This window comes from Pseudophryne corroboree, chromosome 5 (assembly GCF_028390025.1).
Source record: "Pseudophryne corroboree isolate aPseCor3 chromosome 5, aPseCor3.hap2, whole genome shotgun sequence".
NCBI lineage: Eukaryota > Metazoa > Chordata > Amphibia > Anura > Myobatrachidae > Pseudophryne > Pseudophryne corroboree.
In genome coordinates this window covers 736,595,851-736,610,339 of record NC_086448.1, presented here as the reverse complement: position 1 = coordinate 736,610,339, position 14,489 = coordinate 736,595,851, and the positions used below count along the sequence as shown (strand labels likewise).

Here is a 14,489-nt window from a genome sequence, read left to right as displayed (position 1 = left end):
CGCCTGCCAATCAGGGAGCACCAAGCAGTGCCACTCCGCTGATTGGCTATGAGCTCCTGTGCTGTCAATCACGGCTTTCCCCATATGCTTCTATGGTGAGAAAAGCCCCATAGAAGTGTATAGTAGGAACCACAGCATTATGTGGTGTGAAGCGATAAGGATAGGGATGCCCTGTCCTGGGGTAGATGGGCACCTCCATCTACCCCAGGAGATGGCATCTCTATCCTTATCTCCTCTCACCACATGATGCTGCGGTTCCTACTAAACAGCAGCTAGGAAAACAGCACACCAGTCCAGGGTTTTCATGCAATCTAGCCATGTATTAGTGACAATATTAGTGCACAATAATAGAAAAGCAGTATGATATAAAATGAAAGCAGTGTACTAATCTCTGTAGTGAACATGTTCTGCTTGTTTTTTTGCAGAATACTCCAAGTACAGTACCTAAACACCCTGCAGCCAGATAAATCAAGCATGACAATGGCTTTAAATAAGCAGTGCTCTAGAATAAATCAGCTCTGGTCTAAAAGGCTGTCTAATAAAATGATAGGAACTGTGTAAGACAGCAGGCAAATATACAGATTACTACCCTTTCACTGAATAGAATAGGTGTGAGCAGGAGGGCGTAGCGGAGCAAAAATAGGATTTTGGTACTTACCAGGTAAATCCTTTTCTTTGAATCCATAGGGGGCACTGGAGTACTCTTGGGATATGGACGGCTTCCACCGGAAGAAGGCACTGAATAAATTAATTTTTGAGACTACTCCTCCCCTCCATATCCTCGAGCACTTCAGTGTTTTTTACTGAGCCGAACAGGATCGATAGAGAGATTGACCAAAGGAGAATTACATATAATCTCACGGACAACAATAAAGTTGACACAAAACGTAACAGACAACTAAACAGTTGACACCATAACTGATTAACCCTTGTTAAATTTAAACCAGTCGTAAAAGTGTGTTACCATAAGAACCACTGAACTTCCTAAAACAGGTAAACTGCTCTGGGTGGGCGTCCAGTGCCCCCTATGGATTCAAAGAAAAGGATTTACCTGGTAAGTACCAAAATCCTATTTTCTTTATCATCCACTAGGGGTCACTGGAGTACTCTTGGGATGTACCAAAGTTTCCTCCGTGGTGGGAGAGCTGTTTGGCACTTGTAACACTAAACGGCCAAAGCTAGATGCTGATGCCGCGAAAGTATCAAACTTGTAAAAGCGCACAAACGTGTGCACTGAAGACCAAGTAGCCGCACGGCAAAGCTGTGTCGTAGAAGCCCCACGACTCGCTGCCCATGACGTTCCCACAGAACGTGTGGAATGAGCTGTTACTGAAGTAGGTGGCTGTAACCTAGCATAAAGGTAAGCCTGACGTATGGTCAGTTTGATCCATCTGGATAAGGTTTGCTTAGAGGCTGGCCAACCCCTCTTAGCCGCATCATAGAGAACAAACAACGTATCCGTTTTACGCACAGTAGACGTTCGGGATACATAGATGCGCAATGCGCGAACCACATCCAACGTTCCAGAATCTCCTGTTAACACAGGAACTACTATTGGTTGATTGATGTGAAAAGACGACACTACCTTTGGTAGAAAAGCGGGATTCGTCCGAAGTTCCGCTCTGTCATCATGAAAAACTAAATACGGTGACTTGCACGACAAGGCACCCAGATCTGAAACACGCCTAGCCGAAGCTAAGGCTAAAAGAAAAATCGTTTTCCAAGTGAGAAATTTAATATCCACTTGTCGTAAAGGTTCAAAGTAATCGGACTGTAAGAAATCTAAAACCAGATTCAAGTCCCATGGTGCTGTAGGTGGAATGAAAGGAGGCTGTATCCTCTTTACACCCTGTAAAAACGTATGTATTGACGGCAACGAGGCCAATTTCCTTTGAAAGAAAATTGACAACGCAGATACCTGCACCTTTAGTGTGGAAAGACGTAGTCCTCCATCTAACCCCATCTGTAAAAATAACAAAAGACAGGATAAATTAAAAGATGATGTCGGAAATTTCCGAGCTTCACACCAACTTATATAAGTACGCCAGATTCTGTAATAATGAGCTGCCGTAACCGGCTTCCTAGCTCGTACCATGGTTGGTATAACAGACTCAGGAATGCCCTCTCTTCTTAAGATGGCCTTTTCAACAGCCACCCCGTCAAACGCAGCCGCGCTAAATCGGGGTAAAGGAACGGACCCTGTTGTAACAGGTCCGGACGTAGTGGGAGTGGCCACGGATCGTCTGCGAGTAACCCGAGGAGATCCGAGAACCAAGCCCTCCGAGGCCAATGAGGCGCTATTAGTATGACTGTGACGGACCCTCTCTTGATCCGTTTTAGCAACAGCGGGAGCAGCGGAAACGGTGGAAACAGATACACAAGGCTGTACGGCCACGTGGCTGTGAGAGCATCCACCGCCACTGCCCCTGGATCTCTTGTTCTGGACACATATCGTGACACCTGATGATTGTGGCGGGATGCCATCAGATCCACCTGAGGGTACCCCCACTTCTGGATCAACATCTGAAATACTTCTGGATTTAATGCCCACTCTCCTGGATGAAAATCCCGACGACTGAGAAAATCTGCCTCCCAGTTGTCCACTCCCGGAATGAACACTGCCGACAATATCACCTGGTGATATTCGGCCCATCTGAGGATCCGAGCTACTTCCCGCATTGCCATGCGGCTTCTCGTTCCTCCTTGTTTGTTTATGTATGCGACTGCCGTCGCATTGTCTGACTGCACCTGAACAGTCTGAAAACGAAACATGTACACTGCTTGTCTTAGAGCATTGTAAATCGCCCTGAGTTCCAGAACATTTATGGATAGCGATCTTTCGTGATTTGCCCAGAGGCCCTGGAGCCGATGACTCTGAACTACAGCTCCCCAACCTCTGAGACTTGCGTCTGTTGTCAGAATTATCCAATTCACGACGCCGAATCGTCTCCCTGCAGATAGATTGTGTATTTTTAACCACCAGAGAAGAGACACCCTGACTTGTGGCGACAATCTCACCCTGTGGTGCAACTGCAGATGTGATCCCGACCATTGCGCTAACACCTCCAGTTGAAACGGACGTGAGTGAAACCTTCCGAACTGAAGTGCTTCGAAAGCCGCCACCATTGTGCCTAAAAGGCGAATGCACAAATGTACTGAGACTGTGCGTGGCTTGAGCACTAATTGCACCAGATGACGAATGACCTGTACTTTCTGTTGTGGCAGGTAAACCTTTTGTTTTACTGTATCGAGAATCATCCCTAGGAATTGAAGTCGCTGACACGGAATTAGATGTGATTTCTTTAAACTGACTATCCAACCGTGCTGAACTAGTACATTGTACGTTAGCAAAGCATGCTGGAGAAGCAATTGTTGAGACGGAGCCTTTATGAGTAGATCGTCCAAATACGGAACAATTATTACCCCTAGGGACCTGAGATGAGCTATCATCACGGACATTACCTTGGTGAATACCCGAGGTGCTGATGAGAGGCCAAACGGGAGAGCCTGAAACTGGTAATGGTCTCGCCTTATCGCAAACCTTAAGAAACTCTGGTGAGGTGGCCAAATCGGAATGTGTAAGTACGCATCCTTGAGATCCAGTGCAATCATGAATTCCTGCGGCTCTAACCCTGCAATTACTGACCTGAGAGATTCCATCTTGAATCTGTGGTAAGTGACGTAATGATTGAGACCTTTTAGGTTCAATATTGGCCTGACTGAGCCATCTGGTTTTGGTACCAGAAACAGACTGGAATAATAACCCTGCCCCTGTTCCTGCACGGGGACCGGAATTACAACTGCAGCATTCAGCAGAGACTGAATGGCAACCTGCAGAACTGCTTTCTTGTCGTCCGACACAGGCAGTCCTGTCGTGAAAAATCTTCCTGTCGGAAGATAATCGAACTCTATTTTGTAACCCTCTAATACTAACTTGCGGATCCACCCATCTGTGGACGTCTGCAGCCACGCCCCCTGAAAGCTCTGAAGGCGTGCTCCCACAATTGGAGATCCGAGATGGGCTGGGAGCCCGTCATGCCACTGGTTTGTTAGTGGTCTTAGTGTCTTGACGACGTGCATTGGATTGTCGAGCACTACGTCCCCGACCTCTTCTACCAGGCGTGACTGCTCCTGTGCCCTGCCCACGAAAGGGCTGAGTTCTTGAACGCCGGACCAGAATATTTCCATTTAGGTATAGTTGTAGGCGATGGAAGAAACACAGACTTTCCTCCAGTAGCCTCAGAAATCCATTTGTCCAATTCAGGACCGAAAAGCTTCTCGCCATCATAAGGCAATGCCTCTATACCTTTTTTAACCTCCGTCTCCGCCTGCCAAGAACGCAGCCAAAGTGCTCGTCGTACTATGACTAGCGATGAGGACAGGCGAGAAGTAAGCTGACAGACGTCAGTAGAAGCTGTACATAGATATTCAGCAGCTTCCCAGATTTGATCCGCGAGAAGTATAAGATGGTCATCTTGCAGAGCCGACTTGAGCTCCTTTATCCATACCATTAAAGCTTTAGTAACCCAAATGCCAACCAACCCAGGTCTCAGCAGCACTCCAGCTGCTGTATACATGGACCTTAGCATAGCCTCTATTTTACGATCTGCAGGGTCTTTAAGCGTAGTAGCAGTTGGTACTGGTATGGTTAACTTCCTTGTAAGTTTGGATACGGATGAATCCACCAATGGTGGGTTCTCCCAAGTAGCTGTCATGGACTCTGGAAACGGGTAACTCGATTTAAATCTACGAGGAATAGAAAACCGTTTATCCGGATTTTTCCGTGATTCCAGTAACATTTTATTAAGAGATTCCGAAATAGGGAAACACATCGGAGATCTCTGTCGTTTAGTAAAAACTACCTCATCATTCGTCAGGGGCTCCTCAGTTTCCGTAAACTCCAGCGACTGACGTACTGCTCTGATGAGATTGTCAATACCTGGGCTGTCAAAATCGTCACTATCTGACTGTTGCCCTATTTCGCCCTCCTCATACTCCTGTTCAGTGAGGTCTAGTATCCCAGAGACTGGAGAATTATTAGGAAAAGGAAATGTATCTTTCCCACTCAAGGTGGGCCTCTGACCAGATTGAGACTCTGGTAACTCAAATGGTCTCATTTTAAACTCAGATCTTGCCGCCTCTCTTTCTTCACGAGAGGCGGCCAGCTCTGATTGTAAACCAACTAATACATCTGCAAGTAAAGCCCATGGAGGGTCCAGAGATGGTGGTTTTACTTCTGAAATCGTATTTATGGCTGTATTAACAACACATGCTGTACATGTGGTGGATCCATCAGGCAACACACTCTTACAGACATGACATGAAAAATGTTTCTTAGATTTTGCTGGTGTCTTACTCATTATAAAAGACAGACAATACAAACTACACACAGACAGACTGCCCGACTCAGTAATAACACCAAAGTTCCTGGTATATATCAGGCAAGTGCAGTGCCTGCCAGCAATAAGAAAACTGACCCCAAAATTCCCCTAGTACCACTCTTAGCCGAGATGTAATAAAGGAAACCTGGAACAGACAGGAGAACATTAACATATTAAGCATGCCAAATACTGCCAATGTCTCCCCCCCCCCACTCCCACGACCTCCGTGTACAGCACCGGGTCGGGGCCTGTGGAAGTCTGCATAGGGCCGTGTGAGCGGCCTGTACCTGTAGGCCCAGGCAGCGGGAACTCCTCGGCTGCTGCGGGCGGATAGCGGAAGCAGCGAGCGTGCTGCATAGAGCCCTGGAGCGGCCTATGCACACGCGCTCCCGCCCGCCACACACATTTTGCGGAGTGTCTGTGTAGCCAGGCAGCGCTGCTGCGGCGCCGGGGAGCAGCGGTCTGGTATTTAAGATGCTGGGAGCGGAGAGTGAGAGCGCGCCGCATGGAGCCGTGACGCGGCCCATGCACACGCGCTCCGGGCAGCGGTGAGTACCCAATACAATCCCCAACAGTGGAGCGGCAGCAAGAGCTGACCGCCCCTAACATACCTGGACCGTGACCAAAGTCTATGACGGGGCTTCTCATCCAAGCTCCGTCCAGCTTTTTGCAGGCAGCCTGCAGGTGGAGTGAGGGAGCTCTTTACAGAGAGGTCCGACACTCACGGCTGTTCTCAGCCGCTTCCACTGTCCCTGACCCACGCCTGTTAGAAGGGGGGAAAGGACGTGGAAATCCTTGAAAAGAAGAAAAACTTAGGAACTAAAAAAAAAATTCCAATACTTCGTGGACGAGCTCCACTATGCCTTCTAACTGTGTCGAGCACAGAAAAAACACTGGAGTGCTCGAGGATATGGAGGGGAGGAGTAGTCTCAAAAATTAATTTATTCAGTGCCTTCTTCCGGTGGAAGCCGTCCATATCCCAAGAGTACTCCAGTGACCCCTAGTGGATGATAAAGAAATGAAGAAAGACAGGATGATATGAGCGGAACTGCGATATACCGTAACATGTTCCAGCTCCATTATGCCATCTATTCAGTATGTAACCGAATGCTTATCGCCCTTAAAAAGAAAAGTTTCTCAGTTTTACTCCTTAACAAAAATATTAGACTTAATGGAAAATATATGAAAGATTTGTAATCTCACTAATGTAAATGTGATAAGCAGCTACAACACAGGCATCTGCATAGTAGCGGAAGGACCTGAGAGGCGTCTGCTTTCTTGAATAGCGTTTGTGGCAAACTTTTCTGTTTGATTTGCCAGGAATCAGAACAAAATATCTGCTGTGACCCCTCTATAGTACATCTGGGGGTTCCTTAATGTTTGCAGGTAACCTGCAAAATGTTTCTTTAGGGAATATCCTGCAATTATTTAATGATAAATAGGGCCCTACTTGAGGATGGGAAAAACTACAATGGTCTGTTTACGGGAAGATCAGTGATAAGGATAAACTATGTAGTGTCACTGCATTCTGTTTATTACCATAGCAATTAGAACAGGTTGGTACATCCCGCCCATTGTCTTTCATGCAGTTCAGCCAAAGGGTGAGTAGAGGTGGAGTCACTAGCAGCCACCAGCAGGAAAGGAATAGATGTGGGGATGGGGCAGAGGTTCTGCTTGAAGTTGGTGCTTGTGAGCAGTACTGTGTGCCTATGTAATATAATATGTCCGGTCGCTGACTAATTATGACCATAGGTACCGTGTGGCCAATGCTATAATATTGTGCAATGCATTGGCCGGTGGACGGCCCAATGAGCTGAAAATGGGACTGGCATGGGGGGCATATGACACCCTAATATACTTATAGTTTTATAACTTTGTTTCTGCATGTGTGCCTCTCTCTACTTATTTCACCTTGTGTGCCCTTGAACGCTATGGAAAATATACCATATTTTGTGCACAGCCCTGAACCATTTTTCTAACATTTGTTTAGTGGCCTATCCCCCTTTCCCATACTCCCATATTTAGATGGATGATCTGCACCTAGCTGGTCCGGGCGGAAAATACTGGGATTAACGTTAGGAAGCAGGAGACAGGATGGTTAGGCTGCAGGAGGGGACATTTAGGGTGAGGATTAGGGTTGAAATACTTATCAAAATCCATCGGGATGCCACTTTTGGCATTCTGGATGTTGGGATACTGATTCGGATGTGGTTGTAATTGCAATCACTGCTGCTGAATGACCCTCTCTGTGCGCCGGGATATCAATACCAACTAATTGTTAAATAGTCTGAATTGCACAAACAAGGTAATGCTTAATAAAAAAAACAGTCCTGTAACTCACATTACTATTTTAAGCCATCAAGACCAATGGGATTAGTCGTCTTTAAGATTCATTAAAATAATGTTAATTGCACGATCTTAAATCTGAAGTCACTTCAAAATCAATGTTCCACACGTAAACAGCAATAAAATAATATAACAACTGATCTTACCATATAATTCTTCTGTGTCCAGGTTACTATAAAGAAGAGGAAAAAAAAAAAAGAGTAAACATACAGTACATTATACTTAATAATGCATCAACATTGCAGGAAAACTAAAGCTAAAGATTTAAGTTCTCATTCGAGAAAGATGGCAGCAAAATTAAATTGTTCTGCTTTACTGTAACTTTGATTGAGGGTCTATTCATGAAGCAGTGAAAAGAGTGGAAAAGTGAGCCAGTGGAGACGTTGCCCATGGCAACCAATCAGCATTGAAGTAACATTTATAATTTGCATACTATACAACTGTACGGAGCAGCTGATTGGTTGCCATGGGCAACTGCTCTGCAGGCTCACTTCTCCATTCTTTTCACTGTTTCATGAATAGACCCCTAGATAGATATTGTGTATGTGTGTGTGTGTAACAACTATAGACACCTCCGCAGCTGTAAGTACTCTCTAATGTGATGCTAAAAAAAATAATTGACAGTGCTGTTCATGGTGTTGCATCCTGTCACACTGGGAAGCACTAACATGGGTGTGTGCCTGTATATCCAAACATAAAATACATATATACATCCAGTTGCATATTATGAGAGGAGGGGGCCTGTGTCTCTGTCCGGGCCCCCTCCTCTCTAGCTGGCACTGGCAGCGAAGTAGACTCTGAGCACTAGGGTCACTAGGAGACCCTAGCGCTGTGCCAGAGTCTAGGGCTCATGTGCAGGTCTCCGGAAAAATGGTAGTTTCCATTTTCTCTGTGATTTTATTACTGCTCATGTGCAAAAACACCAGAAAAATGACCACCGCACCATTGTCCTGGTGATTTGTGCAGCGCTGCTGCCGCTGACACAGGTGTCCGGAGGGGTAAGTATTGAAGAAATGGGTGCAGTTTGTGCTCCCCTGGACCCAGGGGCCCGTGTGCACCACATACCCTGCACCCACTATAGATACTGACAGCATGGAAGGTCATGTGATAGAGGAGCCCCTCTCCATTTATATGGATGCATTGAAGAAGTGATACAGTATTTTACTAGTTGAACCCAGCACTATATGGATGCTGACAGTCCTCTTACCTATTATATACACTGAGTTGTCTTCTTGGTGACCATATTTACAGTATGGATTTAATTGTCTGAAACCATTCTGAATTATCATCTGTATCAACATTTATGCCTGTCTTGAGAAAGATCTCGTTGAGGGATCGAAACGTCGACATTGATGGCAATATAAAACCAAATGAATAAGTTGAACGTTCTTTTGATTACATAAGCGAGTGCCCTATTCCACATCGGTGGATACGTCTACATATTTTAGCGGACCCTGACTGAGGGCCCATTCATTTCTATTATATAGTATGCAAATCCCTTTTGCTGGTCTATCTAGTGTGCTGGGGGGATTTGTTTTCTGCTTGTTTAGATGAATCCCTCCATTACATGCGTTTGTGAAGGGCCTAGAGTATAAATGGATCTGAGCAACTTTCCTAAGTCCAGGCCAGGTTTCAACACAATGTGCATGCGCGACGGCCACTTGTCAGCAACCAGCTGCTGGCAGTGTTAGGCGACCTGCAACACAGCAGAGGAAGCTGCGGAGGAGGGAGACACCACCGGACTTTGTGGGACAGGTAAGCAATGTTATATACAGTACTGTATAGGAAACATATTACAGGTTGAGTATCCCTTATCCAAAATGCTTGGGACCAGAGGAATTTTGGATATCGGATTTTTCCGTATTTAGGAATAATTGCATACCATAATGAGATATTATGGTGATGGGACCTAAATCTAAGCACAGAATGCATTTATGTTTCATATACACCTTATACACATAGCCTGAAGGTAATTTTAGCCAATATTTTTTATAACTTTGTGCATTAAACAAAGTGTGTGTACATTCACACAATTCATTTATGTTTCATATACACCTTATACACACAGCCTGAAGGTCATTTAATACAATATTTTTAATAACTTTGAGTATGAAACAAAGTTTGTGTACATTGAGCCACCAAAAAACAAAGGTTTCACTATTTCACTCTCACTCAAAAAAGTCCGTATTTCGGAATATTCCGTATTTCGGAATATTTGGATATGGGATACTCAACCTGTAGTAAGTATCACTGTGAGATGTGGTCATATAGTATAATAGGTAAATGGAGCCCTTAATTGGATATTTAGCAAACCTTGTAAAGAGGACAAGTGGAGGTGTTGCAACCAATCAGATTCTAGCTATCATATATCTAATACATTCTATAAAATAACTAGAATCTGATTGGTTGCTATAGGCACGACCTTTTCTGAATTATATTTTTTATAATACACCAAAGCATTCCAAATATAACTGACAGTTATTGGGATATTGAAAATATTATTACCAGTTATTTATATTGGCCCTCATTCCAAGTTGATCGCTCGCTTGCTGCTTTTAGCAGCAGTGTAAACGCTAAGCCGCCGCCCTCTGGGAGTGTATCTTAGCTTAGCAGAAGTGCAAACGAAAGGTTAGCAGAACAGTGCTGACATTTCTCTGACGTCCTAGTGGATGCTGGGAACTCCGTAAGGACCATGGGGAATAGCGGGCTCCGAAGGAGGCTGGGCACTCTAGAAAGATCTTAGACTACCTGGTGTGCACTGGCTCCTCCCACTATGACCCTCCTCCAAGCCTCAGTTAGATTTCGTGCCCGGCCGAGGTTGGATGCACACTAGGGGCTCTCCTGAGCTCTTAGAAAGTAATAGTCTTAGATTTTTTTATTTTCAGTGAAACCTGCTGGCAACAGGCTCACTGCAGCGAGGGACTAAGGGGAGAAGAAGCGAACTCGCCTGCTTGCAGCCGGATTGGGCTTCTTAGGCTACTGGACACCATTAGCTCCAGAGGGATCGACCGCAGGCCCAGCCTTGATGTTCGGTCCCGGAGCCGCGCCGCCGTCCCCCTTACAGAGCCAGAAGCAAGAAGATGGTCCGGAAAATCGGCGGCATGAAGACTCTGTCTTCACCTAGGTAGCGCACAGCACTGCAGCTGTGCGCCATTGCTCCTCTCACACACTTAACACTCCGGTCACTGAGGGTGCAGGGCGCTGGGGGGGGGGGGCGCCCTGAGGCAGCAATAAAAACACCTTGGCTGGCTAAAATACCTCAATATATAGCCCCAGGGGCTATATATGAGGTAAATAAATACCCCTGCCAGAATTCCATAAAAAGCGGGAGAATAGGCCGCGAAAAAGGGGCGGAGCCTATCTCCTCAGCACACTGGCGCCATTTTTCCCTCACAGCTCCTGCTGGAAGGAAGCTCCCTGGCTCTTCCCTGCAATCTACAGTACCAGTAAGAGGGAAAAGAGAGGGGGGGGCATTAAAATTTGGCAGTATATATATTTTATTGAAAAGCAGCTATTAGGGACATAACTCAGTTAGTCCCTGTATATATATAGCGCTCTGGTGTGTGCTGGCATACTCTTACTCTGTCCCCCCAAAGGGCTTTTTGTGGGTCCTGTCCTCTGTTTGAGCATTCCCTGTGTGTGTGGAGTGTGTCGGTACGGCTGTGTCGACATGTTTGAGGAGGATAATGATGTGGAGGGGGAGCAGATGCCTTTAGCAGGTATGTCACCCCCTGGGGGGCAGACACCTGAGTGGATGAGTTTATGGCAGGAAATGAGTGCACGTATAGACTCCTTACATAAAAAATTTGACGACATGCCGACTGTGAGACAGCCGAGTCTTCAGCTCGTGCCTGTCCAGGTGTCTCAAAAGTCATCAGGGGCTCTGAAACGCCCGCTATCTCAGATAGCACAAGTAGATGTCGACACGGATACTGACACCAGTGTCGACGACGATGAGTCAAATTTAATGCCCGTTAAGGCCATTCACTGCATGATTGAGGCAATGAAGGAGGTGTTAAATATTTCTGATTTACATCCAGGTACCACAAAAAAGGGTATTATGTTTGGGGAGAAAAAACTACCTGTAGTTTTTCCCCCGTCAGATGAATTAAATGAAGTGTGTGAAGAAGCGTGGGCTTCCCCTGATAAGAAATTGGTAATTCCTAAGAAGATACTAATGGCGTTCCCTTTCCCGCCAGAGGATAGGTTACGTTGGGAAACACCCCCTAGGGTGGATAAAGCGCTCACACGTTTGTCTAAAAAGGTGGCACTACCGTCCCAGGATACGGCCGCCCTTAAGAACCTGCTGATAGAAAGCAGGAGGCGATCCTGAAGTCTGTATATACACACTCAGGCATTATACTTAGACCAGCTATTGCGTCAGCATGGATGTGCAGTGCTGCCGCTGCGTGGTCAGATAAACTGTCAGAAAATATTGACACATTAGACAGAGACACGATTCTGCTAACAATTGACCATATCAAAGACTCAGTCTTATACATGAGAGATGCACAGAGGGAAATCTGCCGGCTGGCATCTAAAGTAAGTGCATTATCCATCTCTGCTAGGAGATGCTTATGGACTCGCCAGTGGACTGGAGATGCAGATTCCAAAAGGCACATGGAAGTTTTGCCTTATAAAGGGGAGGAATTATTTGGGGATGGTCTCTCCGACCTAGTTTCCACAGCAACGTCTGGGAAGTCAGCATTTTTACCCCATGTCCCCTCACAGCCTAAGAAGGCGCCATTTTATCAGGTTCAGTCCTTTCGGACCCAGAAAAACAAGCGGGGAAAAGGAGGGTCTTTTCTGTCTAGAGGCAGAGGTAGGGGAAAAAGGCTGCAGCAAACAGCAGGTTCCCAGGAACAAAAGTCCTCCCCCGCTTCCTCTTCCAAGTCCGCCGCATGACGGTGGGGCTCCACAGGCGGAGCCAGGTACGGTGGGGGCCCGCCTCATGAATTTCAGCGATCAGTGGGCTCGCTCACAGGTGGATCCCTGGATCCTTCAAATAGTATCTCAGGGATACAAGCTGGAATTCGAGGCGGCTCCACCCCACCGGTTCCTAAAATCTGCCTTGCCGATTGCTCCCTCAGACAGGGAGGCGGTGCTAGCAGCGATTCACAAGCTGTATTCCCAGCAGGTGATAATCAGGGTACCCCTACTTCAACAAGGCCGGGGTTACTATTCCACACTATTTGTGGTGCCGAAACCGGACGGTTCGGTGAGACCCATTTTAAATTTGAAATCCTTGAACACATACATAAAAAAATTCAAGTTCAAGATGGAATCGCTCAGGGCGGTTATTGCAAGCCTGGACGAGGGCGATTACATGGTATCCCTGGACATCAAGGATGCTTACCTGCATGTCCCCATTTACCATCCTCACCAGGAGTACCTCAGATTTGTGGTACAGGATTGCCATTACCAATTCCAGACGCTGCCGTTTGGACTCTCCACGGCACCGAGGGTATTTATCAAGGTTATGGCGGAAATGATGATACTCCTTCGAAAAAAGGGAGTTTTAATTATCCCATACTTGGACGATCTCCTAATAAAGGCACGATCCAAGGAACAGTTGTTAGTGGGAGTAGCACTATCTCAGGAAGTGCTGCGCCAGCACGGCTGGATTCTGAATATCCCAAAGTCACAGCTGGTCCCCACGACACGTCTAATGTTCCTGGGAATGATTCTGGACACAGTCCAGAAAAAAAAGTGTTTCTCCCGGAGGAGAAAGCCAGGGAGTTGTCTTCTCTAGTCAGAGACCTCCTAAAACCAAAACAGGTATCGGTGCATCACTGCACGCGGGTCCTGGGAAAGATGGTAGCTTCTTACGAAGCAATTCCATTCGGCAGGTTCCATGCCAGAATTTTTCAGTGGGACCTGTTGGACAAGTGGTCCGGATCGCATCTTCAGATGCATCGCTTGATAACCCTGTCCCCAAGAACCAGGGTGTCTCTTCTGTGGTGGCTGCAGAGTGCTCATCTTCTGGAGGGCCGCAGATTCGGCATACAGGACTGGGTCCTGGTGACCAGGGATGCCAGCCTACGAGGCTGGGGGGCAGTCACAAAGGGAAGAAACTTCCAAGGACTATGGTCAAGTCAGGAGACTGCCCTTCACATAAATATTCTGGAACTAAGGGCCATTTACAATGCCCTAAGTCAAGCAAAATCCCTGCTCCTACACCAGCCGGTGCTGATCCAGTCAGACAACATCACGGCAGTCGCCCATGTGAATCGACAGGGCGGCACAAGAAGCAGGATGGCAATGGCAGAAGCCACAAGAATTCTCCGATGGGCGGAGAATCATGTACTAGCACTGTCAGCAGTGTTCATCCCGGGAGTGGACAACTGGGAAGCAGACTTTCTCAGCAGGCACGACCTCCACCCGGGAGAGTGGGGACTTCATCCAGAAGTCTTCCAAATGATTGTAAATCAATGGGGTCGTCCACAGGTGGACATGATGGCGTCCCGCCTAAACAAAAAACTAGAGAGGTATTGCGCCAGGTCAAGAGACCCTCAGGCGATAGCTGTGGACGCTCTAGTGACACCGTGGGTGTACCGGTCAGTTTATGTGTTCCCTCCTCTACCTCTCATACCAAAGGTATTGAGAATAATAAGAAAGCGAGGAGTAAACACAATTCTCGTGGTTCCGGATTGGCCAAGAAGAGCGTGGTACCCGGAACTTCAAGAGATGATCTCAGAGGACCCGTGGTCTCTGCCGCTCAGACAAGACCTGCTACAGCAGGGGCCCTGTCTGTTCCAAGAC

At 46.7% G+C, this 14,489-nt stretch overlaps 1 protein-coding gene across 4 annotated transcripts in view; it reads right to left on the bottom strand.

Moving 5' to 3' along the window:
• The window catches only part of NECAB1 (N-terminal EF-hand calcium binding protein 1), a 771,241-nt gene that overhangs the window by 400,639 nt on the left and 356,113 nt on the right, over nt 1–14,489 (bottom strand). For all 4 annotated transcript variants that reach the window (XR_010177908.1, XM_063924081.1, XM_063924080.1 and 1 more), the window contains one exon: nt 7,874–7,899. Coding sequence is in view for 3 of the 4 variants with exons in the window: in XM_063924081.1 (XP_063780151.1) it covers nt 7,874–7,899 (26 nt within the window). In the remaining variant the exon portion in view is untranslated. The remainder of the gene's footprint in view (nt 1–7,873; nt 7,900–14,489) is intronic.